General features: G+C 55.0%; 2 protein-coding genes across 2 annotated transcripts; one reads left to right on the forward strand and one right to left on the reverse strand.

Moving 5' to 3' along the window:
• The first annotated feature begins 452 nt into the window (after positions 1–452).
• On the forward strand, positions 453–20,001 carry CLTB (clathrin light chain B). Its single transcript, XM_004428493.3, has 5 exons — positions 453–787; positions 6,089–6,135; positions 13,480–13,597; positions 13,858–13,969; positions 19,554–20,001. The coding sequence occupies exons 1-5, from the start codon at positions 601–603 to the stop codon at positions 19,723–19,725; spliced, it is 636 nt and encodes a 211-aa protein (XP_004428550.1). The 5' UTR covers positions 453–600; the 3' UTR covers positions 19,726–20,001.
• Positions 20,002–22,120: 2,119 nt separating this feature from the next.
• HIGD2A (HIG1 hypoxia inducible domain family member 2A) lies at positions 22,121–23,093 on the reverse strand. The gene is made up of 2 exons (XM_004428494.3): positions 22,906–23,093; positions 22,121–22,545 (listed from the first exon to the last, which is right to left on the reverse strand). Exons 1-2 carry the CDS (start codon positions 23,057–23,059, stop codon positions 22,379–22,381), a joined length of 321 nt encoding a protein of 106 aa, XP_004428551.1. The 5' UTR covers positions 23,060–23,093; the 3' UTR covers positions 22,121–22,378.
• Positions 23,094–23,128: the final 35 nt, after the last annotated feature.

Below are 23,128 nucleotides of genomic sequence, written 5' to 3' on the forward strand. Positions count from 1 at the left end.
CCGAGCCTCGTGTTCCTCTTCCTACAGAGGAGGAAACTCCTAATAATGGGATTTATAATATCCGCCCAGCTTGGGTGAAGAAACTTTTGCAGACTAAATCAGGAGCAAGGTCTCCGCAGCGACCACCCCTCAGTGCGCCCGAGGCCGGGCTGCCCGCGCGCCGTGGCCCGGTGCCCATTCCGGCCACCTGGTCCAGTCCGCTTCCCTCTAGAGCGGCCGGAGCTGTCCCCGGCGCCGGTGCCCCGGGGACGGGCGCCGCCGGCAGGGAGCGGGGAGCGCTGCCCGGCCTCCGCGCCCCTCGGGCTGGGCCGCCGGCCTGCTGCCGCCCTCCTGTGGCCGCCGCGAGCGACCTCCGGCCGGCCTGCGGGCCCCCTCCCTCGGCCGGTGACATCACCGCATTCCCGTCCCGGCTCCTCCCGCCGGCAGCCGCAGTGACAGGCGAGCCGGGCCGGTGGCGGAGAGGAAGTGCGGGCCGCCGCGCCGAGCCCGTCCCCGCGAGGCCGGCTCCCCGGGCGGCTCGGGTGACAGTGTCGCGGCCGCCGGGCACGCGCCGGGCAGAGCCGAGCGCCAGGCGCACGCCTCGGCAGAGACGCGGGGAAAATGGCTGATGACTTCGGCTTCTTCTCGTCGTCGGAGAGCGGGGCCCCCGAGGCGGCCGAGGAGGACCCGGCGGCCGCCTTCCTGGCCCAGCAGGAGAGCGAGATCGCGGGCATAGAGAATGACGAGGGCTTCGGGGCTCCTGCCGGCGGCCAGGCGGCCCTCGCGCAGCCGGGACCAGCGAGCGGGGGTGAGTCAGCGCGGCGGCCCGGAACGGGGGCCTGGGGCTCGCACCGCGGGGACCTGCCAGCGCAGCCCGGGCCTCGGGGCCCGCGGTCGAGTGAAGAGGGCCTGCTGTCCACCGGCCAGGAGCAGGCCTGGGGCTGTGTGTGTACACGAGGGGGACCTGGGGGAAGTGGGGAGGAATCCTCTGGGAGATCCCCATCCGAGGCGGCGCCTGGGACTGTGGATCTGGCGGCTCCCGGAACAGGAATTCATCATGACATTTCATCCCCAGGCCAGCTCCACCACCGCCTGGCTCTGGAATCCAGCCCAGCCCAGCCCTGAGAGTCTGTCCTGAGCCTCGAGTTGTCCGGCTGTCCCAGGCTCCTGGCTAAGCCATGCAGATGTGGGCACAAATGCAGACCTCCTGGCCCCTCAGGCTTAGCTCCCCGCTACAGCTGGGAAAGCAGGGGTCACTGGGTGCTCCAAGAACTCACAGACCTTTCCTGGGGACCACCTGCCATCCTGCAGCCACTGGGCCAGGCACTTTACCTACTTTTAATCATTTCATACGCCTTATTGAACCCATTTCAGAGATGGAAAAGTTAAGGCTCAAAAGGTACACCATTGAAACAACTAGTAAGTGGCAGAGGAGGGATTTAAACCTGTTTCTGGCAGACTCTAAGCCCTCTCCACCTGACCACACTGCCTTCCATCTGCCTGGCTCTGAGTTCACAGCCAGGGTGGGGGCAGGGCCACAAAGAGCTTCAGTCAGATGTGGTCCTGTCCTCCTCGGGGCTTGAAACCGTCGGTTAATGGTTTCCCAAAGGTGGTCCAGAGCTATCGTGGTTGGCTTCAGACTCAGGGTTCAGGGTCTGATCTCTGCGACAGCATGTTTATCAGTGATGTTCCTGCTCTGGTTCTGCCTTGAAAGAACAATTTCTTAAAATATTTAGTAAAAAAAGGAGAAATCACCTTCATGGGTGCATCCACAACAGCCCTTGCTTCCTGCTAATGTTGTCATTTTGCTGGGGGCTTATAGGCCTGTTGGAATAAGTGGTAGCTCATGTATTTAAAAAAAGATACTTATAAATAAGGCTCCTTATAGTCATATTTGTATGCATTCAACTTTAACTGAACACCTACTGTGCGCCAGGCCCACTGGGGATACAGAAATGGATAAGACAGTTCTTATGGCTTGAGGAGTTTGAAGCATCTCTGTATCGCCTTGATATGAGAAATGTAACAAGTCTTTTGTAACATATAAGGAACTGGAGGCCCAGAGAACCTGAATATCTTGCCCAAAGTCACACAGCCATGAGAGACAGATCTGGGACTTGATCCCAGACCTCCCAACTCTGGGCTCCATGCTCTTTCAAATGCTGTGGCAGTCACGCTGGGAGGTGATGGGATGTTGGGGTGATGGGGGGGTCTCTTGCTACCCAGCCAAGCCAGCAGTGGAGGTCTTCTGAAGCAGCAGCTCTAGCCCCTCAGCACAGACCCTCACGCATCCCAGGGAATTCCTAGGAAATGCCTGCACATGTTCATGCACCAGTATTAATTTGTCCACACCTCCTCCTTGAGACGACCATCTTCCCCAGTCCGGGTGGCCAGGGGGAGGCCCTGCTGATAAAAGCCCATGTCAGAACCCCCTGAGAGAGAAGGGTGGGTAGAACGCAGATGAGAACGCAGAAGTGTCTGGGAGTTGAGCAGGTTGTGGCCTCTCCCAGGACAGTGGGGCTCCTGGGGCTTACAGCCTGGATGCAAGTTTCCTTCTCTGGCAGGGATTGGGCACAGATTGGCCCCAGACCTGAGGTGGCCGGAAGAGAAGCAGGGTCTCCCAGACCCACACCCACTGAAGCTGCACGTGCTCGGCTGCCCTTCTAAGTGGGGCGTGGGGAGCAGGGCGGTCCTGCGGGAGGGCAGCTCAACTGGTGGCCACACAGGACGGAATTGACCTGACCCTCCTAGGCCTAGATGGTCCTGAGCAAGTATCCACTTGACCAGCTGTGAGTGCCAGAAGCCCGGATGGGAGGAGAAAAGTGCCTAGGCCTGCTGGGAGCTGGGCGGGAGCTGTTTCTGCTGCTGCTGCCAATCAACACCTCTGAGTCTGTCTCTAAGATGAAGCCCCTGTGCTGAGAGCCCTGGCACTGGGCCCCCAGGTACTCATGGGGAGAGAGGTGTCTGGTGTAGGCCTGAGCCTGAGCCACACTGAGTCTCTCTGGGGGCTGGATCTGTGGCCAGCCTGAGCAACGGACACTTTGTTTCCATTCATCAGCCTTGGGTAGGGCCCAGAAAGTTTACATTTTCACACCCAGATTGCTGAGTGCTTGGCCTGGCTCTGCCCCTGACTTGCCCAGTCAGTTCCTGGCAAGCCCATTTCCCCTGCTGGGCCTCGGTAAGCTCCCAGGAATGTTCTGGACCTTACCTGCCCCTGTTCCAAAAGGGGTCAGGAATCTGAGGGAAGCAACACCCCCGGAGTTATCCCTGGGACTCGTGTCTGCTGTGTGCTTGTTCTGCCAGCCTCTGACTGTGGACACACGATTATAGATGTGCAGTAGCCTAATCGGAGAGCATTGTGGGGACAGAGCCTCAGGATTCTGTGTGGGGGTGTGTGTGTATCGTCAAAGGGGCTGAGACTTCATCCCCAAAGGAACACTCACGAGGCTGAGAGACAGGGGCAGAGAGTCTTTCCAAAGGCCAGAGTGGGCACTGGGCAGCTGCCTGCGGACAAGGGGCCTGAGACTGGGACTGGTCAGGGTGGAGTGGGGTGGTGCAACTTCTGCTCCAGAAAGGCTCCGCGTACAGACCAGCATCATTGTGAATGGGCCCTGGTAGAGGAGATGCCCCAGGAGAAGAAGCCCCTTTGCAGAAGATGCTGCCGCTGAAACCGCATGAGCCTCACCCTAGTTTAGGGACCAGGCCCCCTATGCAGGAGAAGCCCTATCTGAGTGAGTAGGGATGACAGCTGACATGGTTGGTCAGAATCTATCGCTGTTTGACTCTGAAAACAAAGTCGATTGTAATTTATATCGACCTGGGATTATTTCCATGCGATTAAGCATCCCTCCCTTCAGTCCCCAGGCTGAAAGCACTGTCACTGCTGCTCACAGCTTTATCTGGCTGGTAAGGGCTGTCCATCTGTGGTAGTCTCGTGTGGCCTCCTGCAGCTCTTTGCTAGAAGGCATTGCAGTTTTCGGAGCCCTTAGACAGGCCCTGCAGATAACAGTGGGTCCCCAAAGAGCAATGCAACTTCCGTTTAGCCCATGCTTGCTGCTCACCCGTTCTGTGCAGGAGCCCTTAGGAACTGCATGAGATACAGAGTCTAGGAAGGCAGTGCATGACCCCTGCGAGGTCACGAGTGATTGCATAAGAGGATGGGGAATGATATTGTGGGATACCCCAGACGTGAGACCTTCCATCAGCACCTAGGGAAGTAGGGGAAGTAGTGGAGGGCTTCCCAGAGGAGGTGATGTGTGGACTGGGCCTTGGAGAACAACTGGATCCAAAAGAGCATTCTGTAGAAAGGGGAGCAGGAAGAAAGGCGTGGGGTGCGGAGTGGTGTGTTTGGGGAAGGAGGAGACTAGAATTTAGGGTCTATGGGAGGGACTGGTGGGCCGCGAGGTGGAAAAATGGGCAGGGCCGGGTTGTAAAGGTCCTCCTGTGCTGTGCTCCAGAGTTTGATGTACTCAGTTGGCAAATACTCATTCAGTCCCTGTTCCGTGCCAGGCACTGTTCTAGGAGCTGGGTCCCAGCAGTGGACCAAACAGACACCCTGCCCTCAGGAAGGGTCCATTCAAGCCGGGGGGACGGATCATAAACACACACACGATGAACACATCAGGCTGTGGGAAGTTATATGGGGAAAACACAGCTAGGGGAGGACGGGGTGCCGAGGGGACAATGTCGGGGGGCTGGGAAGGCCTCTAATAAGGCAGCGTTTGAGCAGAGGCCAAAGGGAGTGCAGGAACAGCCCACGGGGAGACAGGTCGGACGGCCTTCCAGGCGGAGGGAACAGCACCTGCCAAGGCCCCGAGGCAGGAGCAGGCCCTATACGCCGCTGGGCTCCAAGCGCAGTGGATCTCTTTCTGTTTTGTTTTCATTACATTTTTAATCAGAGGAGGGACATAGGTAAGTGTATGCTTTCCAAAATGTCAGTCCTGGCAGTTGGTTTGAAAGAGCGTTGGGAGAGGGTGAAGCTGCAGTCAGGGAGGCCTATGAGTGGACAAAAGCCACTCATTCACTCTTTCTTTCTTTCATGCATTTATTCGTTTGTTTATTCAACAAATAGTTTCTAGCTCTTACTAAGTCGCAGGTACCATGCAAGGCTCTAGGACGGCAGTGGTGAGAGAAAGGACACAGGTGTGCCCCTCCAGGTGTTTGCCACTGGCAGGGCAGACAGAGAAAAGCAGAGGTTGGGGGGGCGAGGGGGGCGGGCAGGGGGCAGAGAGCAAAGGGCAACTTTGAGGGTCATTGTCGCAGCAGAAGCCACAGCAATTTGTTACTAACAGATGTCAGGGAAATGGACCAAGAGAAGTCATTGTTGAGGGCAAAATCAAATCCTTCTGGGAGGGGCAGAAGGAGGAAAAATAGGCCAGGTGCTGCCTGGTGGGGGCTGAGGTTCCTGCTCTCCCGGATGGAGCGATTGCTCAAGGCGCCACAGGGACAGGCAGAGACGAGCAGTCCCCTCGTCCTTAGCCCTTGCAGACCCCGCCCTGAGCCTGCAGAGCCTCTGCCTGCGCACCAGGCAAGGCTCCCCAGACAGTCAGGCCGTTCCCAGCCACAGCTGAGGGTCAATTAATTTCAGGTAGGTGAGGAGCTATTGCTGGCTAGGTGATCTTGGGCAATCACATAGCCCCACTGAGCCTCAGTTTGAGAATCTGTAAAATGGGCTGATAACAGCTTCATCACAAGGCTGTGGTGAAAATTAAATGTGATAAGGGCTGTGAGAAGGCTTTGTGAACAGTCAAGGATAGAGCCCAAGTTATTTTCTTTTTTCCCCCAAAGCCCCAGTAGATAGTTGTATGTCATAGTTGCACATCCTTCTAGTTGCTGTATGTGGGACGTGGCCTCAGCGTGGCTGGAGAAGTGGTGCGTCGGTGCGCGCCTGGGATCCGAACCCGGGCCGCCAGTTGTGGAGCGCGCACTTAACAGCTAAGCCATGGGGCCGGCCCGAGCCCAAGTTATTTATGTATCCATCTGTCTACATGTGTGGGATCAATACACATGTGTTGTATACAAAAGTTGGCTCGGGGAGCTAATGTAGGACCATTGTGTGCTTGCTGTAAGCTGAGCCATGAGTAATGCTGTCTCCTTGTTCTCTTTCTAGCTGGTTCTGATGACCTGGGGACCACGATCAATGGAGATGTGTTTCAGGTAAGCAAGATTCTGTCTTAGAATGGGGTGGGGACCAACAGCCTGGGTCTCAGTAACTTGTGGCCCCATCATTGGTAGGATTAGGGCTCCAAATTCTTCTCTTCATCATGTCTGATGCATTGGGATGGGAATATAGTGAAAGTTTTGACATGGTTTTTTTGTCATGTGGGAGAAGGGGATGAAGAATAAGGACCATCCACATGGGTTTATGGGGTGTGGCCTCAGGTTGCCCACGGTGATGTCCGGCCTCAGGAGGGAGAGATCAAGTGGCCCACAGTGGCATGGGCTGGAGGAAACACGTCGCTCTGCACACGTGTGTGCCACCGGTGGAAGGCTGAACTGAGCGGCCATCGCTGACATGTATGAGCATTTTAACGGGGCAGGCCTTTGATCCAGAGATTCCACATCTCGGAATTTTCCTAAGGGAATAACTGGACAAGGACAGCCAGATTCTTTGCAGGATAATTTATAACAGCAGGCAAACTGGAAACAACCTAGGTGTCCAACATTGGGGGCCTGGATAGGTAGATTAGAAAACCATGGTGTTGTTAAAAAGAGCAATCAGAGCTTTCTGTATTGACATGAAAAGATGCCCACAATATATTAAGTGGAAAAGCAGCTTGCAGAATAATATGCACAGTATGGTCCTGTTTTTTATTTTAGAAATATAAATATCTGAGAGGGTGTGCACCAACTGTTAACAGTGTTAGGGCGGTGAGAATGGGGCTTTCACTTTCACTGGATTGCTTTAAAATTCTTTATAGTGATCTTACACCACACACACACACACACACACACACACACACACACAGAAAGCAAAAAGCACCTAGTCAAGATATTTCTAGTTCAAGACTGCCTCTCTCTGTCCCTACCTAAGCCCTCCCCTCTCATATATATACAAATCAGTTTCAAAGTACTTACATGGAGAGAACTTGGACCACAGTGGCATGCCCAGGACCCCACAGATGCAACAGTCCTCACCACCCCACCCTCAGATGCCTGGGTGGGGCAAAGGCTTCGCTGGATGAGCCTTGATTTCCCCTGCACTTGGCCAGAGACCCTTGACGCTGGGGCTGCAGCCACGGGATCTCCTGAGCTCCACCCCGTTGAGAAGCTGCCCCCCTGAATCCTGGAGGAGAATAAACAATACTTCCTTATGTAAGAGGGTTGGGCTGGTACCTTAGACAGGGAAACGGGCCAAGTCCCATTTCTGGAAAATTGCTCAACTGTTAGCAGGCTAGAAAAGTCAGTCTCTAGGACTTGAAGAGCTTCGTGTCTCCCTGGGCCTGACCGTGCCGAATAAGCAGCGTTTACTGCGCTGCAGCGGGCACAGCGTTGAGACGCAGGCTGCCCCGCACTGGCACACTCACAAGGACTTCACTTGACCCAAAGGTCTGAGTCCTAAAGTGGACCTGGAGCTGGAGGTACAATCGGAACCACAGAAGTACCTGGAACACTAGGAGCAGGATAGTTTTCTCTTTCTATAGATTAGGATCCTGTGGCCTTCTGCCTCCCGACCCCCCCAGCCTCGCTTTGTATTTAAATGGTGGACATGGGGAACCCTGGGCCTCCTTCCTAATCTCAGTGGGAACTCTTATTCTCACCACTACGAATAAAACCGCCGGGTGTTTATTTGTAAATCGTTTCATATCCGTGCCATCCTAGAATCCCTGCAGGCATGGGAGGGTCACAGATGAGGCGAGTCAGTCAGAAGCATGGTGGCAAAGCTGGGCTCACCTTGATCTCCTGCCCTGACCGGTGCTCTTTGTACCACCGACTCGTGGCTGGGCCGGGCTGGCCGGGTCGCAGGTGGAAGGCCCCCCAGACTTCCTCGAGGACTAAACAGGGAGCAGGCTCTGGCTTGCACTGCAGGGGAGAAGCCTTGTTTGTGCAGAACCAACACTTTCAAGGGTCCTGGGCAGGGCTTTCTTGCTACATTTCTTACTCTTTTCCGGAAGCCTGTGGGCCACTAGGGGGTCCAGCTAGGAACCTGATCCCCACCTAGCCCTAAGGATAAGCCTACCCACACCTCCTCCAGTTCCATCCCGCACAGCCAGGGGCAGGGATAGGAGGCCCCCCGCAGGACTCCCTCCCCCTGCACAAACTCTCTCTCCCTCCTCCACGCATCCCCATCATCCCCCTTTGAGCTACTTAGAGGAATCAACGGCTCAGCTTAGCTTAGCTTTAGCTGGCCAATTCTGAAGAAGGATATGCCTCATCCTCCTGGCTGTGCCCAGAGTCACAGCAGCCGCTCAGCCAGCATGGCCCATGGGGGTTCTCATGGTGGTGTCCAGCAGAGGGGTGCCGCAGGAGAGGGCTGCTGGGCAGCTGGACAAAGGTAAGCCTGGCTCTGACTGTAGCCTCCTGCCTTTTGGTTCTGGCCATTCCCGACCCCTTCACTCTCCATCTTGGCAGGGGCTCAGAGGGCTCCTGCAGCCGCTGGTGAGCCCTGCTGGGCTGCCTGCTTTCCTGGCAGCTGACCCAATTTCCTCACTGGGACACTCGAGTGATTAAAGAGGAGCCCTGCCGTGGCCCCCAACCCCACTGCTCACTGACAGGGGCGGGAAAATAAGTCCAGAGCGGCGGGAGGAGAGGAGCCAGCAAACCTCTTCTCAGGCTCAGCACACCAGCAACACCACTGTGCTCTTCCTGGATGTGGTGCAACGTGGGCCGGTGGGCACTGGGCCTACCATGCGGCAACAGTGAGCCCCGCCGCCCTGCCGGCCCTCCCCTGTGCACATCCTCTGCAGGCTGCAGGGCTTCCGCGGCAGTTAGCGCACGTGGGCCCCACTTCACACCCTGAGTGGGATGTTGTCACTCCCATTTAACAGGACTCCAGGGAAGGGACTTCTCAAAGGTCACACATCTAGTGAGTGGCAGAAGGGGACTCAAAGCCCAGTCCCTGTGTCCCAAGCTGTCCCTGCGCCCTCCACATCACATTGCAGGCAGCCACTCTTTCCTTCATTCAGTCAACTCACATTCTCTGAGTGCTGTGCACTGGCCTCGGGGCAGTGGATGTAGAGGCAAATCCAATGAGTTTGTCCTCGAAGAGGTTGCTTCTAATAGAGGACAGAGACCTGGAAAGAAGTGATGGCAGGGGCTGGCCCAGTGGCGTAGTGGTTAAGTTTGCGCACTCCACTTTGGCGGCCCGGTTCACAGGTTTGGATCCTCGGCCTGGACCTACACACAGCTTGTCAAGCCACGCTGTGGCGGCGTCCCACATATAAAGTAGAGGAAGATGGGCACGGATGTTAGCTCAGGGACAATCTTCCTCAGCAAAAAGAGAAGGATTGGCAACAGATGTTAGCTCAGGGCTAATCTTCCTCACCAAAAAAAAAAGACGTGATGGTAGCAGGATGGCAAGGCTCGGATATGGGGGAGTATTAAGAGCTCGGAGTCTGACTTCTCACTATGTGTTAGGCGCCACCCGAGAGCTTTACACGTGTTAGCTCATTTCATCCTCCCAACACCCCTACGACATAGGTTCTGTCATTATCCCCATTTTACAGGCCAAGAGGAGGACCAACATGGCAGTTTGATAGCTCGCTTTGGTTACACAGCTGGAAAGAGCTGGGACCTGAACCAGGCCCAGGCGCCAGATGCTGCACTGAAGTGGGGGAATGCAAGGGGAGGGATGCTGAAAGTGGGTTTCCAGGCTGCCCAGGGGGATGTGGGTGGTCCTGGCTGAGGGGACAGCACGTGCAAAGGCACTGAGGGTAAGACACTCAGTCTGGGGCTTGCTTGGACCCTGGAGCCTGCTGCAGAGAGGGCTGTGCGGGGCGGGGGGGGGGGGCCGAGGGGCCGAAGGTGCAGGGCTGGTATGCCTGCAGGCAGGACTCGGGGGGTGGGCACAGCTCCCAGCCAGAGTGCATTAGTGGGCCGAGCTGCTGGTGGACAAGTGGCAGAGGAGGTGGGCCCAGCTTGGCCAGGGCCTGGGGCCTGGGGCATGGCCACCTCCAGGCACAACATGCTTCGAACACACTGAGTGGTGCCCCTGGATGTGCAGTGCAGCTGCTCCAGAGGCAAAGAGAAGCACCGGGGGTCCGAGCGGGTCCTCAAGGCTGTTTCTACACCCAGACTGGGGCACTGTGAGGGGTGTGGCGGAAGAGTTTGGGTGGAATCAGACAACCTGGGTTTCATTGCTGGCTTTGCCCAGCCAGACGACCCTGGACTAGTCACTGCTTTGAGCCGGACTTCTCATTTGTCAAATGGGGATTGGAGGCCCTGCCCTGCTGCCCCCATGGGTCTGTTGAGAAAAGTACTCTGCAGCCCAGGAATCTTCTTATAAAGTCCTGGCCTAGCCACTAAGTGAGCCGAGGGGTGGTACGTGTGTGGGTGTGAGAGAGAGAGATGGGGGACGGGGTGTGGGGGACGGGGTGTGGGGGATGGGAGGTCGGCACAGTCTCTCATCTTGGGAAGGTAGACTTATCAGGGAGGCAAAAAGTCCGCGCCCAAATCATGTGACACAGAAGTGACTTTGGTCCCTATTGGCTACTATATGGCCAGTATGTTCACATGCAGCAATTCCATTGGAGTCCTGGCTCGGCCAGTTCCTGACTGGGTGACCTTGGGACTTTGGAGCTTGACTTTCCCTACCTGTAAAACAAAGATAGTAAAACCTGCCATATAGGGTTATAAAGACCAAAGAGAACCATTCAATTGCAAGTTCTCTGCAAGTTTTAAAGCACTATAACTTTTGAGTCTTACTCTTAGGGCAGGCTTTATGGAGACAGTGAGCCCTAAAGGACACTGTGGGATGAGACTCCTGCCCAGAGGACCCTTCTCCAGCCCACCTCTCCCCCCACATCTCCTCCCCACCTGGTAGCATCTCTGTACTTAGAGTTTCCCGAAGGTACCGGCCCCGCATGGTCCTTATGCTGCCAGCTGTTGATCTGAAGCGCCCTTTCCCCACCTCTTCCCACCCTACTCTGCCCCCAGGCTAGAATGGTTGTGCCCTCCCTTGTCCTGCCTCTTTCCCTGACCTGCGTTACAGTGCGTACCCTAGCCAGGGTCCTCATTTGTGAGGGACTCTCCCTGCCAAGCTCCCTGATGATACGCTGTCTTGTTCATCCCTGTCCCCAAGCCTGAACATCTGTTAATTCATTCAATAAATATTCTTGAAATCCTCCCACAGCCAGGCCCTCCCTGTTCTCGGTACTATACAGAGACAGGCAGTCTCTGTCCTCATGCAGCTTACTTGCTTGGAGGGAGGAGACAGATAGTAAACACATAAACAAACCAGTCATTTCAGATAGTGGTAAGTGCCATGAAAAGCATAAAGTCTAGCACCAGGATCAACACATGTACACAAAAGTTACTGTAGCTGTCTGCAGAGGGGACTTCTGTGGGATTGTGCAGGGGTCCTGGAAGCCTGGCCCCAGGACAGGTTGTTCCCAGAAGTGGACAGGGTGGGCCTCACCCCACAGCAGTGGTCAATTTGTGTTCTCCGGACTAGGGCCCTGGAAAGGCCCCTTGGATGCGGTGAGAGACTCGCCAAATTGAAGTGGAATGCAGTGCAGGAAAGAGGAAAAAGGGCAGCGCCCCAACTGCCCCACCCGAGGATGGGCCTGAGCCAAGGTGCCCGGGTGCACCACCGCGCCCTGGGCCTGCCCTTGCCTCTCCCTGCAGATGGCTGGAGCCTGCAGCCCTGATGCTCCATCGCGTGCTCCGTTACCCTGCTGCTCACAGCCCTTTGGGCAAACACTGACCCAGTGCCTCCTCTGACCTGGGCACATGCTGGCTCCGAGGATCTTCATGCATGCAGCCCCTGCTTACTAAGCACCGACTGTCTGCTAAGGCAGTGGGCAGCACCACCGGACAGAGGGCGTGCCAGACACTGTCCCATGGGGAGAAGACGTCAAACGTCAGTATTCGTGACGGTTTTGATGAGTGCTGAAGGAGGAGCATGGGGAGCAGTGAAAGGATGGAACAGGGTTCAGAGGCATATACAAGGGCCTGCCCTGCCCCCGGGAGCTCGTGGCCCAGCGGGGGACTCACACAGTACGGGGGGAAGGCCGTGACGAGGAACACGGGGTGTGAAGTCTGCTTGGGGGTTGGGAAATATCCCAGAGCTGGTGACTTTTGAGCTGGAAACTCATGGGATGGAGTAAGATTTCATCAGCTAGAGAAGGGAGGGAGACAATGTAGGCTGACAGCAGGAGGAGACGAGGTGGGGCAGCGTGAGTGGTAGGACGTGTGCAGACATGAATGCTAGGGCGTGCTGAGGCCCAGAGCGGGAGTGGCAGCAGATGGGGCTGGGTCCTCAAAGGTTTCTGGCTTTGTGAGACCAGAGGGGAGCCGCATCCTTGCTGGGCTAACCCTCAGCCCCCAGCACTTCAGGTCCCCGGCTCTGGCAGGCGGTGTGGAGAAGTGGGCAGAGCCCCGGCCTGGAAGTCAGAGGCCTGGACTGTGGCCTTGGCTCTGCCACTACGTCATGCCATCTCTCCTGGCCTCAGGTTCCTCCCCTATAAAATGGGAATGAAATAATAATAATTCTAGCTGCCATTCACTGAGCCATCACTCCATGTCGGGCACTCTTCTAAATGTCTTACGAATATTGTTGCATCAAATCCTCACAACAGCTCTTAGAAGCAGTTTTATTATTAATCCCATTTTCAGATGAGAAAACTGAGGCCCAGCAAGGTTAAGCAACTTGCTATGGCCACACGCATTATCGTAAGCAGTAGAGATGGGATTTGAACCCAGACAGTCTGGCTGCAGAATCCATGTTTTTCACCACTGCGCAGTCCTAGCCATGGCCATCCTGCCTGTCTCAGGGCTGCTGGTTCACTTAGCAAGTATTCATCGGGCATCTGCTGGGTGCCAGGCACTGTGCTGGGCACTGGGGACACTGCAGTGAACAGGACAGACAAGGTCCCTGCTGTGATGAGGGTGACATTCTGATGGAGGAGACAGACAATGGACAAGTAAACATATTATAAAATGAGGTCTATCGGACTGTGTAAGTGTTATTGGGTAAATAAAACTGTAATAGAGAGTGACTTGAATGATACTAACACAAGGGACTCACTGGTGCCAAGAAGTGTTGAAGTTTTTTCCATTTTTAACTCATTTCATCCGTACGTTAACCCTATGAGTGGGCACTGTTATTTAGCCCATTTCATGATGAGGGAAGTGAGGCATGGAGAGGTTGAGTAACTTGCCCAGGGCCACATGGGGGAAGAGTTGTTGGCAGAGGGCACAACAAGTGCAAAGGCAGGGTACAGTCATAAGAGACAGTGGGTGTGAGGTTGTCTGAGATGTGAGGGGTGTCCTGGTACTGGGGCGTCAGAGACAGCAGGGCAGGTGGACAGCTGGGCACATGGCTGTGTGTTTGTATCCTAGGAGGCTAACGGTCCAGCCGACAGCTACGCTGCGATTGCCCAGGCTGACAGGCTGACACAGGAACCTGAGAGCATCCGCAAATGGAGGGAGGAGCAGAAGAAACGGCTGCAAGAGCTGGGTGAGGGCAGGGCTGGGGCTTGGAGCTGGCTGCGGTCCTCCCCCACTTCCCCAGGCTCCCAGCTAGGTTGACTGTTTGGGACATGGTAGGGTGGTCGGGAAGCCTTAGGGTGTGTGGGGCCCCGCACTGCCTTAATGTAGCAGTGGGTGAGGGTGGGCCCTGGGGCTGCCTGCCAGGGCCAAGGGGAGAAGCAGCCAGGGCAGCCATGCCCTCACATCCCTACGGGAAAGCTGCCACTCATTCTCCTGTTGGGGTCACAGATGCTGCCTCCAAGGTGATGGAACAGGAGTGGCGGGAGAAGGCCAAGAAGGACCTGGAGGAGTGGAACCAGCGCCAGAGTGAACAAGTTGAGAAGAACAAGATCAACAACCGGTGAGAGGAGCTATGGGGACATAAGGGGGCAGTGGGGACATGAGGGAGCTATGGGCACATGAGGGGGCCGTGGAGACATGAGAGGATTATGAGGACATGAGAGGACTATGGGGACATGAGGGAGATATGGGGACATGAGGGAGCTATGGGGACATGAGAGGACTATGGGCACATGAGAGGACTATGGGCACATGAGAGGACTGTGGGAACACAAGAGGAGCTATGGGCACACGAGAGGAGCTATGGGCACACGAGAGGAGCTATGGGCACATGAGAGGACTATGGGAACATGAGGGAGCTATGGGCGCATGAGGGGGCTGTGGGGACATGAGGGAGCTGTGGGGACAAGAGAGGAGCTATGGGGACATGACAGGACTATGGGGACATGAAGGAGATATGGGGACATGAGGGAGCTATGGGCACATGAGGGGGCTGTGGGGATATGAGGGGGCTGTGGGGACATAAGAGGACTATGAGGACATGAGAGGACTATGAGGACATGAGGGGACTATGGGGACATGAGGGGACTGTGGGGACATGAAGGGCTATGGGAACATGAGGGAGCTGTGGGAATATGAGAAGGCTATGGGGACTTGAGGAAGCCATCGGGACACTGAGAGGAACTATAGTATGGGGACTCTCGAGGAAGGGTGATTTGGTGGCAAGAACATGGGGGGAGGAGAAGCTGAAACTCCAGGGCTGCTTCCTTGGTTGCCTGTGGAGTTCCGAGCCCTGAACTCTGAAGAGCGGGAACACTGTTAAGCTCTCATCTCCTCACCATGACAGAGAAAAGCAAGTTGTCAGTCAGCAGAAGAGCCTCCAGGACCTACTGGAATGTGAGCCAGGCTGTCCTGGGGCCCAGGGGCCAACAGCTAGGCCACGGTTAGTGTTACAGAGAGCACAGGCCTGGCTAGGAGTGAAGAACCAACCTGTGTACAGGATTTTATTGCCTGTAGAAATGACAACCCTTCGACCCAGAGTGGCTAGAGAATAAAAGGAAATTAGTGACCTGTATAGCTGAAAAGGCCAGGGGTAGGACTGCAGGCACAGTGCGCTCAGGGGCTGAAATGAAGTCAGTTGGCACTCCCTTTTACTGTCTCTCAGCTGCTTTCCTCTATGATGTCCCTGGGATGTGGGCAAAGATGGCCCACATCCTGGGACAGGGGCCAGGAGCCCCAGGCTTCTGCTCTGTTCTCTTGGCAACCTCAGCGAAAATAGCCTTTTGCTCTCAATAGCTCCAGCCGAAGTCCTTGACCTGACCCTCATTGGTCTGGCATGGGTCATGCACCCATTCCAAGCCCAGTGACTGTCACAGAAGAAGGGCCTCTCCTCCGATGGACCCAGCCTGGGCAATAATCCCATTCCTTGGGTTGTGCATGGGGTCCAGTCCCACCCAAACCACCAGGACTGAGTGGGAGCAGTCTTATCCTTCAAAGGACAATCAGGGTGCCCTTCCTGGAAGAAGGGGGATAGATGCTGGGCAGGCAAAGATGGTGGATGCCCACCAGAGAACACCTTTGCAGAAAAGGTCTCAGACTAGACACTACCCGACAGCCCCTGTCTTTGAGGCTGTGCCCTTCAAGTACTAGGCCTGCCAGGAAGGGAAAGGCTGGCTCTGGGAAGCCACCATACTTCCATCCAAGAAGCTGCTGCTTGCCAGGCTCTGGGCTGGGCACTGGGGAGACAGAGATGAGAAGGACCCAGTCTGCGTCCTCAAAGAGCTCAGAGGAGAGAAACACACGTGTACAGCTGAACTCAACAGTAGGGCCTTCTGCAGGAAGGCCATGGAAGCAAGGGATGTGGGTAGGGGAGGGACCTCCCTCTCTGGGACCTGGGCTTTGGAGGATGACTAGGAGTTCATCATGAGAAAGAGGGCAGGGGTTGGGAAGGGTATTCTAGACCAGAGAACAGCATGATATGAAAGAAAGGCCATCATGTCCTGGGCACCAGGGAATCAGGGAGTGGTAGGAGAGAGGGCAGGAATGAGGGGTCACATGTGCAGGGCCTCCAATGCCAGTGTTGGGCAGACACAGGTGATAGGGAGCCATTGAAGGTTTGTGAATAGGAGGAGTAATACAATAGGGTTGAGTTTTAGAAAAGGCATTCCTGCGAGTGGAGGGTCCCCACTCTCCTCGCTGGGCTGTGGAGAGTTGCCAAGCCTTCCAGAACTGTGCTTCCTAACTCTTCTCCAACTGGAGGTACTAACGCTCTCTCTCTTTCTCTTTAACCCTCTGCCTGTCTGTCTGTCTTGCCATCCTGTCTTCCCCCTCCTAACCCCTTCCCCTCAAGGATCGCTGACAAAGCATTCTACCAGCAGCCAGATGCTGATATCATCGGCTACGTGTACGTGTCTCCTTTGCCCCTCTGTAGAGGGAGCTGGAGAGGGCAAGGGCCCCTGTGTGTGGCTGGCACAGTTTCTTGAGTCTCTTGCTGGTGGGGTATAAATGACTGTGGCTTGGCTGAGGGCAAGCAGGAGGTGATCAGAGCAGGAGGTGACCCCCTAGGACAGGTGCAGGCAACAACTTTCACCTCCACCCCTCTAGCAAATGTTTATGAGCATCTACTCTGCCTGGAGGTAGCTTTGCTAAATCAAGGCAGAGAAAAGGAAAGAATGCACTGGCCATCCCCTGGTGGGAGGAGCAAATGGCCAAGCAGCCGGACTCCCTCCCTCCAAGATGCCTCTTGGGGGTGAGGGATGGGCGGGGGGGGGGGGGTCTTCTGTTGAACAAAACAAAGATTGAGTGCCGGATGCTGGAGCTATAAAGAAGAGATGCTCCCGAGTGCACACCCATCCCCTCCTCCTGCACCAGGTGCACTGCTCCTCCTTGGAGCTCCAGCACGAGTGTGGCCACGAGCCTCTGCCCAGACCACCATGGCCCCTCTCACATGTTCCTGGTTTGGGGTCTAGATCTGAGATGGCAGAGGTTTCCTCTCATGCTGCCCCAATTTATTGGTAGGGACAGCCTGGAGGGTGTGTTGGAGATTGTGAAGCTGAAGGAAAAATGCAGTGATGAAGGTGTGATGTCTGCCACGTGAGCGTGTGCCAAATATTTGCTGTTTCTCGCTCTGGGCACGCCTGCGGCGGGCCTCTGATGCTGTCCAGGCTAACCCTACTCTCACTGAGCACAGGACACACGAGAGTCTTCCGCTCCTTCCTCCCTTCCACCCTCCCAACTGTCCAGTCCTTACTGGTACTTACCCAATGCCAGTCTCTGATCAAACAGGAATGAGACACACAGACCATCCCCCCAAGTTGCTCATGGTCGGGAGCATCTTGTGATAAGAGCCACGTGGAAGGACACACCGAGCCCTGGAAGCCACCCCATACTGGGGGAGTCAGGACAGGCTTCAGAGAACGAGACCTTCAGCTGGACCTTCAAGTGTGAGAAGGAATGTGCAGGGTGGGAGAGTGAGAAGAGGAGAAGGGCAACCTCGGTGGGAGAAGCAGCTGGGGCAAAGGCAATGAGAGAGGAAATACCTAGCTGCCTGCAGCAGTGGGCATGGGCGGGAGCAGAGGCTAGGAGAAGGGCCGCTTGGGGCCAGTTGCACAGTGCCTGTTGTTTCAGGCTAAGGAGCTTGGACTTGATCCTGAAGGCAGTGGGGAGCCTTAGGATCCTTTGAGCGGAGAGAGGGGATGGCAGAGGGGCCTTGGTGCTGGGGAATACCGCAGGGGGTTCAATGCTCCTGCTGTGCCTGAGGAAATGGCCCAAGAAGCACCCAAGGGAGTCCTGAAGAGAGGGAGAGTCTAGACCAGTGCTTCTCACACTTCCATGTGCCTGTGAATCACCAGGGGATCGTGTTAAAATACAGATCCTGATTCAGTAGGACGAGGTGAGGCCATGATTCTGCGTTTCCAACAAGCTCCATGGTGATGCCGATGCTGCTGGACCGCACACCACATGTTAAGCAGCAAGGTTAGAGGGCAGCCTCTTGACCTTGAAGGGACAGCCCCTAGGATAGCTCCCCTCAGCCCCCTCATGTCCAACTCCACACAGCACTTTGCATCTTTCCAAGCCTGCACACACCTGCCACTTCGTTAGATCCTCAGGCCAATGAGACAGATCAGTGAGGTGGAGCTCTGATCCTCACTTTACAGGTTAGGAAATGAGCACACAGCAGTTAAACAAGATCACTGAGTCGAGTGGGGCCAGGTCATCTGATCCTGGGCCACCTCCTCCTTGGCACAGCCCATGCCAGGGGATCACCTGGAGAGCTCCCCACCATCAGCCAGTGCCTGGCATGTGGCAGAACCGGTCCTGCTCGAGAGGCAGAGGGGGCTTCCAAGGAGAAAGGGGCTTTCCAGACACACTTACTGGCCAAACACGACATAGAGCCAGCCCTCCTCACTTAAGAGTCTTTTGTCATCTTTCTCTTAATGACTCCCACGTTTAGGCTTTGTCCATTACACTGTATTGACTGCACTTTGTTTCTCCATTGTTCCTTTTTTTTTTTTTTTTTTTTTTTTTTTTTTTTTTTTAATTTATTTTTCCCCCCAAAGCCCCAGTAGATAGTTGTGTGTCATAGCTGCACATCCTTCTAGTTGCTGTATGTGGGACGCGGCCTCAGCATGGCCGGAGAAGCAGTGCGTCGGTGCGCGCCCGGGATCCGAACCCGGGCCGCCAGCAGCGGAGCGCGCTCACTTAACCACCAAGCCACGGGGCCGGCCCACTCTCCATTGTTCCTTAATCAGTGGCTTCTATAACTGTCAACCAGAACTTCCGATGAAGAAACCACGAGTTTTCATCCTATCTTGATTTCAACCAAAAGCAAAGATTCCAGTGGAGCATCCCCAGCTGTGGCTCCATGGAGATAGTAGTCATTCTGGGCTAGAAAGAGCTCTGTAGTCGAATGTGCTTGGGATGTGGTAGATGCACTACCGTCACGTACTCCACCTGGAGGTTTGTGAAGCCCGTTAGCACATTAAAAGGCTTTGAAAGTCTTGCTTTGAAAATCCTCTTTAACTGAGTTTCCCATACATACTTGACCACAACCCTTTTCTGGCAAACACTTACAAGTGTCCATGGAACACTGAGCAATGCTAAACCTGGTACTTGAGTTAGTTAGGTGGTCAGTCACTGTCTTATCTCTACTAAGTTTTTGGAAACACTGAAAAGAGCTGAGGTACTTGCATTAGTGCCTCCAACGGCCTGTAGGGGTCAGAAGCCCCGGGGCGGGGAACGCTCAATGGAGAGGTAATGAGCAGAGAGTGCCTAGGCTGGGGCAGAGGAGTGGAGGAGGAGGCTACATTAGCTAGGTGGCAAGGGCAGACCTTTCTGAGCATGTGAGGCCTGCACCCAGACCTGAATGACAAGAAGCAACAAGCCATGAGCAGGTCTGGAGGAAGAGCATTCCAGGAAGAGGTCACAGCAAGTACAAAGGTCCTAGGGCATGACCAAACTAGGCTTCTGAGGCCAAAGCTGTTCCTGGGGGCCTGAGGTCAGAGGGCACAGGGCTGGGGAGATGACCTCTGGACAAAGTACCCCAGAATAGGTTGGGCAAAGCACTTGCTCAATGAGGGCAGAGCACCATTGATTCAGGGGAAAGGCAGACAGCTATGAAACCTCTGTCCTATCTCCACCCGCAGGGCATCTGAGGAGGCTTTTGTGAAGGAATCCAAGGAGGAGACCCCAGGCACAGAGTGGGAGAAGGTGGCCCAGCTGTGTGACTTCAACCCCAAGAGCAGCAAGCAGTGCAAAGATGTGTCTCGCCTGCGCTCGGTGCTCATGTCCCTGAAGCAGACGCCGCTGTCCCGCTAGGTGCCTGCCACAAAGCATGGCCACAAAGCATGGGCCGGGCAGAGGGGGAGCAGCTGCTTCGGCCAGGGTGGAAACTGCCTTCAGCGGCTGCTACACACAGCGTATCCTGTTCCTCCCCGCCTCCCGGGCTGGGAAGGGGACCCCTCACTCCTCACCCCTCATTTCCTCCTGGCCCTGTGGCCCAGCCCCTCACACCTCCTCTCAGTCCACAGAATTGTGACTGTTCCTCTTGATGTATTTTTTCTTCTTGGCTTAAAGGGTGTGTTGTTAACTCTTTTTACACTTATTTATTATCATTCTCATTTCTCTGGCCACAACTGGTGTCAGGGCTCAGTTTGTGCTCAGAACTTTCCCAGCTTCATGGCCTTGAGAGAAGGTCAGGCTATTCCCCTGAAACCCAGGAGCTCCTAGCTGAAAGTGGATGTCCAACCTGTCTATGTTGCTGCCCCTACCCCAGGAGGAAAGACAACCTCTCACAGGATACTTTTGCAGCCTTGATCCTTTCTGATCCTTGAGCAAGCCTGTGATAGGGATTCTGTTGTTCTCATCATGTAGCCAATGACACCAAGGCTCCCAGAGGGTAAGGGTTCAAGTGGGAGGGAAGAGGCAAGTCCAGAGGTTCCCGGTGGTGGCTCCCTCTAAGTCTGGGTGAGAGGCTGGGGAAGGTAGCCTTTGTCAGACCCCCTCCTTGGGATTGGCCAGGACCCTCTGGATGTGGAAGGCCCACTGCTCCGCATATTTCGCCCCCTCCTTTACCTGTGCTCCTCTGTGGATTTGGGATAAACAACCAGTGACCATACCTTCTTCCTGTTCAACAGAGGTTGCAAACAGGCTGTGTTCAAGGCTGTGACCTGCACACTGTTGAAAAAGATTTGAGTAATTGCCAACTGTATTAGTTTCCTAGAGCTGCTGTAACAAAGTACCACAGTGTCTGGCTTAGAACAACATAAATGTCTTGTCGCACCCTTCTGGAAGTCAGGAGTCCAAAACGAAGGTATTAGCAGGGCCGCGCTCCCTCTGCAGGCTCTAGGGATGTGTTGCCGCTTCTCTTCCAGCTTCTGGCAGCCTCCGGTGTTCCTTGGCTCGTAGATGCATCACTACAATCCTGACTGCATCTTCACGTCACCTGCCCTCTATGTCTTTGTGTCCAAATTTCCCGTTTATAAGGACACCAGTCATATGAGATTAGGGCCCACTCGAATGACCTTATTTTAACTTGATTACCTCTGTAAAGACTCTATAGTCATGCACTGTTTAAGACGGGATACATTCTGAGAAATGCCTTGTTAGGTAATTTGCTCATTGTGCGAACATCAGAGTGTACTTAACAAACCTAGATGGTATAGCCTTCTATACACCTAGGCTTTATGGTACTAATCTTATGGGACCACTGTCATATATGCGGTTCGTCATATATAAGGTCACATTTTGAGGTACTGAGGTTAGGACTTCAACATATCTTTTTTGGGGGACACAATAATGCCAACAGTTAAAAATAGTGGCCCTCCTCTTTAGAAATGCCATAGTCCTCAGCACTCCGTATCTGTTCCTTGAATCCTGAGGCCAAGGGTAAGTCACCACAATGTACTGTTCTACACTTGTAACCTCTGCCTTACAGCTGAGACCACGGTGGGGGCAGGAAATTTAACTGGCCCTAGTCATACACTTCTCCACTTAGAAATCTAGACTGTGTGGGGGGCGCAGGAAGTGGATGTGTCTTCTTCACTCTTTTCCCTTGTGGGTGCTTGCAGCTGGTGTTGAAACTGATGGAGTCACACATGGAAGAAACCCGGGTCCGAATCAACACTTTAGAGCTGACCATACACCAGGAACACCTGTTTGAGACTTTACATGTAGGAGAAACTCACAGGTTGCTTCTCTTCTAGAGTTTGCTCAGGTCCCCAGCCTCCTTTCTTCCTTAACCCTAAAACACTAGGTACACAAACCACTGGCAAGCTTTGGGACTACGCTCTTTCCACTACAGCAGGCTGCTTGTGTGAGCCTCAGTTTCCCGTTCTGTAAGATGCATCAAGAACCAAGCGGGGCTGGTCTGGATCAGTGGAGCCTTAGGTGCTCTCGGGAGGTGGGAGTGGGGTGAGGAGCAGCACAGCAGAGGGCAGAGCCTCCTGCATCTGACAGGACCATGGCAGGCCTCATGAAGGGAGGTTTTCCTACTGCAAGTTTGAAAATTGTTGGAAAGATCAGTTTTTTTCCAAATAGCATCACTCTAGGAAATCTCTACTTTTAACTAATGCCACAGGTGATTGTTACCAAAAAAGTGTGGTAATCATTGGACTCTATGATTTCTAAAGGCCCCTGCAGTCTTCAGTGTGTTTCCTCCTAAAACCAAAGACCAAAAACCTTGAGGGTGAGACTGAGAATGCATTCACCAAACTACAAGTGTATCAGAATTTATTAAGTAAGGAGTGGAGAAAGTGCGGCACAAACAGAAGTATGTTCACTTCACAACGCTGGAAGTGAACCAAACCTGAGGGTCCTGAAAAAGTCTGTCGGTTACACGATTGGCCACCTCCTCCCCCACTGACTCAGGGGCTTGTCAAGGGGTATGAGGGAATAAGTTTTGTGGCAGGACCGGTGGTTGCTCCCGAGGCTGGAAATAACTCCGCGGAGCTTTCAGGGCCAGGCTGCGGGCTCAGGGTCGAGACTTCATAGCAGATGCAGCCAGACCCAGCAAGATGGCTGCGATCGTGAAGCCCTGGGCGGCGATCCGGGTGCGCATCATGAGCTGGGAGCGCTGGCTCTGACCCCGGTGGAAGCAGTAGAGGCCGTAGGTGAGGGCGGCCGCCGTGCCCAGGCAGCCTGAGGAGGGGACAAAGCAGGTGGGGAGTGGCAGCTCGGCCTGGAGGCCCGTTCCCGCTTTGGGTCTGCCTTCCCCAGGGACAAGATCTCCCACCAGCAGCTGAGGGGAGGACGCAGGGGGTGGGGCCGAGGTGCGAGGGGCTGGTCGAGGCAGGGTCCTCGAAGTTCGAGTCCGCTTCATCCCAGCCCCCCAATCCCGCCCTGCTCCTGCTCCAAGCAGGTTCACCCTCACCGTCCGGCCCCCTCGTCACATCTCTGGTCCACTCTCATTCCGGTCCCCGCTGTGTCCCCCGTCCTCCTCTAATTCATTTCCCCACAGCGCTGTCCTCTCCGTCCACAGTTCCTACAGCGCCAGCTTACCTATGGGTACCATTGGGTTCTCGCGGGTCTTGCGAAGGAACTTTTCCTTGAAGCTTTCCGGAGTGCTGTAGACACTGGGGCTAAAGCCCTCAATGACTGGGGGCCGCGTTGGTTCAAAGGGTGCCTCCGGAGTCACAGGGCCAGGGGTCGCCATAGCCAGGGCAAAGCTGTAGGAGAGAGCAGGGACGCTGAACTCCGCCTCCTGATGAGGTCATGAAAGGGG

The sequence above is a fragment of the Ceratotherium simum genome, chromosome 4 (genome assembly GCF_057802395.1).
Source record: "Ceratotherium simum simum isolate JZ-2026a chromosome 4, ASM5780239v1, whole genome shotgun sequence".
Lineage (NCBI taxonomy): Eukaryota > Metazoa > Chordata > Mammalia > Perissodactyla > Rhinocerotidae > Ceratotherium > Ceratotherium simum.